The sequence below is a fragment of the Centruroides sculpturatus genome, unplaced genomic scaffold (genome assembly GCF_000671375.1).
Source record: "Centruroides sculpturatus isolate CEXI.00-Female unplaced genomic scaffold, Cexi_2.0 scaffold1195, whole genome shotgun sequence".
NCBI lineage: Eukaryota > Metazoa > Arthropoda > Arachnida > Scorpiones > Buthidae > Centruroides > Centruroides sculpturatus.
In genome coordinates this window covers 105727-115671 of record NW_019385534.1, presented here as the reverse complement: position 1 = coordinate 115671, position 9945 = coordinate 105727, and the positions used below count along the sequence as shown (strand labels likewise).

At 31.6% G+C, this 9945-nt stretch overlaps 1 protein-coding gene across 1 annotated transcript in view; it reads left to right on the top strand.

Moving 5' to 3' along the window:
* Positions 1-6957: 6957 nt before the first annotated feature.
* Positions 6958-9945, top strand: part of LOC111639903 — a 7931-nt gene continuing 4943 nt past the window's right edge. The window contains exons 1-5 of the mRNA XM_023385859.1: positions 6958-7135; positions 7453-7532; positions 7610-7696; positions 7797-7928; positions 8642-8713. Of these exons, the coding sequence (XP_023241627.1) occupies positions 7039-7135; positions 7453-7532; positions 7610-7696; positions 7797-7928; positions 8642-8713 (468 nt within the window). The 5' untranslated portion in view covers positions 6958-7038. The remainder of the gene's footprint in view (positions 7136-7452; positions 7533-7609; positions 7697-7796; positions 7929-8641; positions 8714-9945) is intronic.

Below are 9945 nucleotides of genomic sequence, written 5' to 3'. Positions count from 1 at the left end.
TTTTTAAATTTTGAAAATATAATTGGAAATTTTATATATTAAATTTGTAAACTAACAAAATAAAAAATACAGTCTGTCCGTTTGTTTGCTCGTTGATTCGAACCACACCTTTCCAGAATTACTTTCTAGGATCGGGGTTAAGATATGCAAAATAAGTTAAACAAGCTTCAGCGTAGGGCCTCACATTTTTACATGAGGTGAAGGGCCTGTTACGTGTTATCTTCTTGACACTTTGTGATAATTTAAGTTTATTACAATATTATAAGCATTAAGTAATAATTAATGAAGACGTCACACAGTCCATGAATCATATTCTTAGTAACGATTGATGGAGTACTCTATTGGATTTGGAGGTTGGCCTAAAATGGTCTAACTTTTGGTTTTTATTTGGACTAAAATAACCAAACTTTTTAATATGGTTTTTAATTTTTAATTTAGTGTTTTGTCTTCGTTACTTTTTGCTCTCATATCTGCTAGTATGAGACATTTTTAATCCATTTTTCTCATTCTTCTGAAATATTAATGCATAATTCTGATTGGAATCATCTATTTTTAATGAGAAAAAAATATCTTTCTAACAGAAGAATATGAATAGTTTTAAAAAAGTAAATAAATAAAATATATCTGATTTATTTGTCTAATTATGTATATAGTCCTATATAGTAATGAATGGTAATTGNAAACGCATGTTTTATTAAAACATATGATTTCACCACTCTAAATATAGAAATTACTGATTGGAATTTAGATAAAATTAATGTAAAAGTAAAGCAGTAAGTTTTTACAATATATAAATGTATGATTATTATCATAAAGATAAAAATATATATCAAAATTAATGTTACCAATTATTCAAAGGCCTACTCATTGATTTTATTTTTAGACATTAAAAATCACCTTAGTAGGCTTTATTTTTATGAAATTTCATATCTAAATTATTAGTAGATGAAATAATAATGATAAATTTATATTTTTCTTTGTGTTTTATTAATATATAAGTAATCTGTGTACACAAAAATATATATAAAAAAATGTTTAATATACAGTTTATGAAGACTATTTCAAAATTACAAAACAAATAAAATTATATAACAAAATTAAAATAAAATAATAAATACATTGTTGATTAATCTTAATTTTAAAATTTATTTTTCTAAGTAAAAGTATAAATATTATTTAATAATTTGAGATATTATTATTATTATTTTAATGCATGTTATAAGTTAGTTTATAGTGTGTAAGTCTATATTATTGTAATTTTAAATTTTTTGCGATGAAATTTTTATATGTAAACTGAAGAAGTAAATGTGCTAAACAGTTCAAGAATATAATCTCTAACGGAAGTTTAAAATTACTTAAATTTTTTATAAATAAAGATAAAGGAATTTTAAAATCTTATACCTAATTTCAGTCTTATATTGTTGAATTTTATGAATAAAATGTTTAAAATTTAAACTGTTTCATCAATGGATAGATTATTGAATGAAAAATGTTTAAAAATCTTAATAATTTCACTTTTAAAATTTCTTTACATTTATACACCACATTTTCGTCATTACAATGGACAATGAAAATGTTGCTAATATATTATTATAATAACAAATGCGGAAGTGATTAAGCAAAATGATTTAACTAATGATTCCCTCTCATTACCCGACCATCCCCATTGTCTGTGTGTGTGGGGGTCTTCCCATCTAGTTTGATGTGGAGACCCCCACCACCCATCATAGGTAAATCAACCCGTGATGGGCATGAAGAAAAAGGGTTTTCTTAGTGCTCAAACCTACTGTATTGTATTGTTTATGTTCCAAAATAAATACATTTTATTTTTTAGATACGTTGATGTAAAATATAATAGAAAATCTTCGTATACCATTCTGGGAATCTAGGAAGACGTAAAATCCCTGGAATTTTTCGGGTGTTTGTTCTGGATATGTCAGTTTCCGTTCTTCGCCACCCAGTCGGCCCACTGTGGATTTGACGAAACCCACAATGAACCTTAAAAAAGGGGGTTAAGGTGTCAGCCTGCTGCTCTAGAGAACCCGGAGGAATAGGCTGGACTTCATCCCTCTCGGCCATCCAGCCGGCTACACTTTCATACATAAGACCATTTCTAGTTGTAATTTTCAAATTATAATCTGAATTCATAATCTTCTATGTTGATTTTGCAGAGAAAAAATGAGATAAGATTTCGTGTCAGTAGTTAAATAGTAGACGACCTATTCACTTCCCCATTTTACAATCGTAATGCATTCCCGTAGACGTGAAATTGGGGACAAAATTATCATTAATTTGAATAGAATAAGTCGCGATGCGTTGGCGAGTCTAATAATATCGCCCATTTCCACCCAAATATGTTAAAATATCACACAGTGGCAAAGTTATTTCAGTAATTAGAACCAATTATCATAACGCTATCTAATAAAGCAGTATAGTATTTTAGTATATTTGAAATAAGATTTGTTATAATTCAAATATTATATACTTTACTTTGAGAGAGGATGATTAATAATTTATTACGGTCGTTTATAAAATACAATGTGCTCTTGAATATTTCATCATGCATTATACAAGGAAACTAATGCGTGAGAACATGAAAATAATTTTTAAAAAGTATTAATTTGTAACATAAAAAAAAAATCGGTGTCACACGAAAGGCGAGGAAAAAGTGGTAAGCAATATCGAAGCAGTCACTGTTAATTTATACTTGTGTTGGATGTGGTAAAGAATAGCAATCGAAGTACGGGTCTGGAAACAGGAATTATGTGCATAGCTCTGAGTAAGGAGGAACGAATTCAAGTTATTTTATTGGTAGGAACCCGCAGTTAGCGAGAAGTTGCCACAGTTTAACAAGTTGCATCCGGATGGCTGGATGCAACTTGTTAAACTGTGGCAACTTCTCGCTAACTGCGGGTTCCTACCAATAAAATAACTTGAATTCGTTCCTCAGTGTTATGGGAACCATCCTTGCTAAGTTACTAAACCTGTAATAGAATAAACATGGATCAATCTAACTCCTGCGGTTCCAAAGCTATGGGATGCCCTGTAAAAAAGTCTGTTTTTTCCCTCTCTTTTTATAGAATTCTAGACTTAAAAATTAATTTTATAAATATAATCTGATTCTAAAACTCTTCTAAAAATATTACTTTAAAATAACTTTGGAGAAACATTTGAAGACAAAAGAAATAAATCAAATATTAAGAAGCGCGACATACATCTTTTATAACATCGAAAGGAGCCATTAATCATCCGTATATAGAAAATTTAGTCATATAATTGGATTCATTATTGATTACTTTATTATTTTAAATGATAATTGAAACGTTAATCTATAATAATTGTATAAATAATACTCTGAATGGATGATGGACAATGATCTTTATAAAATATTCGTATGTAAGCTAACAGAATCGATGTAAGAAAAGTTTAATTCTAAAATTATAATTTAAACTTTATAGTATAATTTAGAAAAGAACTGATAAAGATGATCCATTTAAATTGCTGATAATTAGTTATAAATCATTTGCATATAATAGAAAGGTGGGTTATATTTTTAATAACCAAACTAATCGACTTAAATTGATAAAGACCATTGACTCCAGGAAAAATACCTAGCCCTTATTGCAAGAAATACTATTTGTTGGCCATATTATAAAGTTCAAAGTCGTTTTTTCCAAGAATAGGAGCCCACTTTATGACACTGAGTCTAACCAGGGAAGGGCCAAGTGTCCTCGTTACCTTTGTAAATAAATACGGAAAAAATCAAATAAGTGCAGGAAAAAAGATTTGATTGTGGTAAACTCACTTATACATATGTATATACGATATATAAGAGTTTATACTTTATCTACAACGCTGGTGTACAGGATGATTGTGGGTTTGCACGTTCTAATTCGAGCCCGATAATATTGATTCTAGTTACTCTAATGGAATCAAATGGGGAATTAAGAGTTCGATTTACGACGTCTCGCTTAACGACCTTTTTCTAGGTATCAATTAAGACGTAAAAGCGGGGGATCTGCTGTATTATTATTTTAAGGATATAGTTCATGTACTGTACGTAAAATGTTTTCAGTCCGGCCATTATTAATCTCATCCTGTTAACACAAATACATGTTCTGTCCTATATCCTGTAAACTATTTCGTGACAAGCAATTACTTATTCGTATTTGGCAAGATACGGCCTTAATAAATGCGTTTTATCTGACATATATAGACTTATATGTATATGTTTANTGCCATATTGTGAAATCCATTTGCACTCGAGAATGAAACCAGTTGCAATGCATCGGGTTTCAGTATAGATGTTTATATAGAAATGAGACGTTAGATCGTGACGTGAAAAGAAATGTTTGCGAAGTCGAAACTGGTTCGAAGGTTCTCATATTTCTTTTCATTAGGCATATATTATTACTTTCATACGATTCTTTCCTTAATTAATTAATTGATGCTGTAAATAATGACAGACAAATTAATTTGTAATTAAATTTACTCGATTAATTACAATACATTGTTATAATTATTCTCACATGACACACTTTAAATCTGTAAAAATAGCCTTTTGTCAATTGACTAACTGCTTTAATTGTAGATTTAAAATGAATATATTAGAATTAAAGTCTGTCTTAAACTTAGTAATTGTGAGGCCGAGACCTCACCCCAAACAACGATCATCTTTTTGTTCTCGTCGTGGCCGTTGTTCAGAAGTTTGACTGTATATAAAAATAATTTTCCATCTTCCATTTAACAATTAGAAAAAAGCTAACGAAAAACAGCACTCTCACTGTCAAAATCCTGGATACGTCACTGGTCCTTTTAAGATTATTTTCATATCAAATCAGATCAAAAAGTGGAATGAAATAGATAAGAATATTTTAAAATAAAATGAAGAATTAAATATTTTAGAAAGCACGTAAAATATATTTTATTTTATTTTAAACTCTTCCTTCTTGAGAGTATTGCGAGGGCCTTTATCCATGCCTATCGCGAATTCAACCAGGTTCGTAACGGAGGTGACCGGATGGTGAGGGACGGGGCCTCATATCCGGATCAATCCATTCATAAAAATTTCTGAATCGATCCGAACACGAACCCAATTCATCGGAACAATATTGCAACTGGTAACTTTATCGTCTCGACCATCCGGTTGTCGCAATGAATAGCTCGGTTTGCATGACTGCATCTTGGTCCTATTTAATTGGGTTTTCGTATGAAAAGAATTTGTCGGACAGATGGCCGTGCAGGTGAGATGTCTGCCTATAACTGTAAGAGATTCGGATTCGAATCCGTTCAGATCTCCATAATTTAAGCTATTATGGATATTATATAAATTGCAGCATTGTTTCCCATTCCTCATCCATGATGGTAGGTCTTATTGCGGGCAGGTCTACCTGTAATTAATATGATTATGGTTAGTCGATTAATCTGCAATGTGCTGTTATTTTGCGTTTACCAATTAATTAGTTAAAAGAATTCTTTTTTTCTCAGAATATTTCAAGAAATATTTAAGGTAACAATCGAATGACGAGGCAGTCAGGTGGACCCGAAATTGAATTCCTAGGAATTTTCATGGGCGATATGTCTCGGATTTATCGGGCCCCGTTTCTCATTACCTGGCCTCCTCCATTTGGGCTAGTGCTCATAGAGTTAATTAGAAATGCGAAAAATATATATTTAAGATGAAATTTCCTACTTGTGCCCACCAGTGGTCGAGTGGATAAAACCACTCAACACTGGTAGTCGGTCGTGGTTTCACGCCTCACCAACGGGCTGGCCAAGTGGAGTTTTTCGGGTTTTCTTCACATTAGTAACACCTAAACAGGGACCAGTTTCCCGTAAAAGATCTCCTATGAGGTATTCCTCCTTGGAAGATTGCCCATGTGTCGCGTTGCCGTGTACGAACAAACCAAACCTACTTCCTGTTTTATCAATACAGTAGTTACAAAGCTAGATACATTTTCTTATTAAATATAAAACTTTGAGATAAAAAATAAATTTCTGTATGCACAAAACTTCAGAATAGGGAATCAATCCTTCAGTCAGTCTGGCCTGATTTTGAGTCCGGGTTGAATTCTCAGAAATTTCACGAGTACTTTGACCCAGATATGTCGGATCTTGCTCTCATTATCCAATTCTACACAATGGACACGAAAACAAAGGTCACATTATGTCCTCTTCTTTTAGGAACGACTAAAGAGAAGAAAGTTAAAAAAAAAAAAATCTAGAAAATTTTCTTGTAATCATCTATACATAATCTATATTTATTTTATTTGATTTCTCGAATAATAGCCATTTTTATTTTACTCCTCCCGCTCATGGGCACTAAGAAGGCTTTTTAATTAATCAAGCCCATCGTGGATTCGGCCAGTTCCACTGCAATGGAACAGCTTGGGTACAATAGCGTACCTATAACTGATATTAGGTATTGCATATCTTCCCTTGTATCACTGTAGATGAAGTGTAAAATCTTAGATACCGTAACATATACGTGTGTATAAGTGGATTTGTCGCATTCAACTCTTTTACCTATACTTATTTGATTATTTATTTATTAATTTACAGAGGTAAAGGAAATAGGCTCCATAGGTCAATCTGATTATGTTACTAGCTGGATGGTAAGGGATAGAATCCGACATATTCCCAAAGAAATAAGCTAGCACCTTAACCATTCGGCCATTCTAATAATAGGATATTTAGTTGAATCTCTTATATTTGGCATCATTTTGAAATAATGTATTTTACGGATGAGATAAATATCAGAAATCTCATTCGATAAATTAAATTTAGTATTACTTTCATTGCAATTTCTTCAAGATATCAAATGAAACTGTTTTGCTTTATTGAAGTGTATTCTGAAGAAGAAAATTTGTCACCATTTTCATATTGTAAGATTACTCATAAATCTTATTTAAAATTTGATTTTAAAGTAATTTATCTATTTATATTCCATTTATTTTAATTAAAACAATGATGTCCAAACAATGAAATCTGAAATTGTTGAGAATTCTTATCGCAATGATGAAATAATACTACCGAACTATGAATTCCAATATTCCTACCATCGTCTATCCTCAAGCAATCGCAACATTTTCAATCGTTGCCATGGCAGGATATCAAAGTGTCAAAAATTTAATTTGTGAGATATATTTAATATTAAAACATAAATTTATATATAAAATAATAATTTTCATAAAATATAACGGATGTTTTTATTTTTGACTCTTTCTAACCCATGGTCACTAAGAGGATCTTTTATTCCATACTCAAGTGGTTCCGCCAGACCAACACTAGGAAGCGATTGGGGTTTTTTTAAAAACTCTTTTCGCCTTGTGGGCAATAAAAGGGCCTTTTTAACAAGCCCATTGTGAATTCGGCCATATGGGCTTGCTAAATTAATATGTATATAAATTAATTAGAAGAATTTTTCATCGTTTGAATTCATTTTTTTTACAGATAATAAAAGACGCATTTCTTCAATTAAATCAATTCAAAAATGGATTCGGGAACATTACAATACAAATACGCAAGATGAGGTAAAAAACTTATGATAATTATTATAAAATTTAAACTATAAATTATATTTTTATTATGTTTGTAAATATTTTAATAGTCGGTAACAGATACAAATATTCAAAAACATTGTCTTCATCAGAATATTCAGAGATACGAATCAAAAATATCACAACATAGAATGAAAGTATATGGAATTTTTTTTAAAAAAATATTTTAATTGGTTTTCTTTATTTAAATAAAATTAAATAACGTAAAAAGCTATCTTTGTTTTTATTTTAATTAAGGAAATTTCAGCTTTATTGATTCAAATTTGGTGGAAAACTAAATATACTAACAAACAGATTATGCAAATTATGAAGTATGTTGAAAGCCAACGAAATTCTATAATTTCTTCAAATATCTTAAAGTTAAAAGAGGTAATAGCTGATTTATTTTATCAATTTTTTCAATTTTGACGTCTTAATTTAAATTTTCAGCTTGTTTTTTTTTTTATTTAAATACATACTATTGTCAAAGATAAAGCCACTCGAATTAAGTGATTAGAACGTTTTTATACAGAATTAGATTTTTTAAAATACTTTCCATCTTTTGGGCACCAAAAGATGAAAAGTATTTTAAAAAAATCTAATTCTGTATAAAAAGGCACCAAGACCTCCATTTTTAGCAAGCCAATTATGAGTTCGGCCAGGCACACAATGGTTTAAAATGCGGGGCCCAACATATCGGGAAGGATCACCCTCGAAAAAGTCTAGGGTTCTCGTCTCTAGTTAAGGTGTCAGCGTATTGCTCTGGAGACTGGGTTCGAATCCGGGCGGTCGAAAAATTCCAGCATTTATTGTGGGCTTTTTCAGAATAATAATAGTCGTGTAAAATGATATATGAGAGTATTTATTTAACTTTTCTGTCTTGAAGTATTTTCTTGTAGTTTATTATACGATTTTTATATCTATTCTATGCTTTGCATTTAAGAAAATCAAAAATTTAATTTCCCAAATAACTAATAGATAAAGCGCTGTGAATAAAATCAATATCCAGCATGGACAACACCGGTTTTATATGTCAAGCTTAATTACCTATACCTAGTTTGAGTTGTTGAATTTAATTGATATATTGTTTTTACATTTTACAGTTTATAATAGAAAATATCTTGAAAATTTTTTGGAGATTGTTTTCTAGACAACAGAAGGAAGAGAATGAAAGTGTAAGCTTTTATTTGATTCTATAAAATTATATTATTTAAATATTAATATATATATATATATATATTAATATTTAAATAATATAATTTTATAGAATCAAATAAAAGCTTACACTTTCATTCTCTTCCTTCTGTTGTCTAGAAAACAATCTCCAAAAAATTTTCAAGATATTTTCTATTATAAACTGTAAAATGTAAAAACAATATATCAATTAAATTCAACAACTCAAACTAGGTATAGGTAATTAAGCTTGACATATAAAACCGGTNATTATATATGTATCAATATTTTGAGCATAGAAATATTTGAATTAAAGTTAATTATAAAGAATAAACTAGTAGAAGATTACTTCATTATTTAAAGATTTACTTCATTTTAAATTAATTTACATACGAGGGGTGTTCCAAAAGTATCGGACCTTTATTTTTCCTGCGTAAACCAATGATGCACGGGAGGTCTCTTTCGGTGGAGTTGTGGAGGGGACAGTCCTGACATGAACAGTCCTGAATTTTTTCCCGCCTGCAGGAAGCGTCAGTCGCTGGCAGTCGGCCTATGAGTGAGGACGTGTAGCGAGCTCTCGTCGGATTCCACTAACAAGTAAGTTGGAAAATGACTGAACAACGTGAGCAGCGATATTGCATCAAATTTTGCCAAAAGCTTGGCGATACCCAAGCGAAAACCATTCGCAAGATTCAGCAGGCTTTCCGGGACGATCCTCGAGGCCAAAAAAAGCACAGCAGGTCTGCAGCAATGTTAAGATCATGTTGACAGTTTTTTTCGACTCCCGTGGGGTGGTGTATTGTGAGTACGCGCCACAAGGCCAAACCATCGCAAAGGAGTACTACCAGGAGGTCCTTCGTCGTCTTTGTGATGCTGTGCGATGCAAATGACCGGATCTGTGGTCAACCAAAACTTGGCAGCTCCATCATGATAACGCACCCGCCCATTCTGCGCATCCGATTCGGACTTTCGTCGCCAAACACAACATTCCTGTGGTTCGTCACACTCCGTACTCTCCCGACATGGCTCCGTGTGACTTTTGGCTATTTCCCAAGCTGAAAATGCCGCTAAAAGGAACCCGATTTTAGTCAAGAGAAGACATCATGCGGAATGCGACGGACCGGCTAATGGCCATTCCAAAAGATGCGTTCCAGCAGTGTTTCCAGCAATGGCAGGAACGCTGGGAGAAGTGTATACATTACCAAGGAGACTACTTTGAAGGGGATTAGGGTTT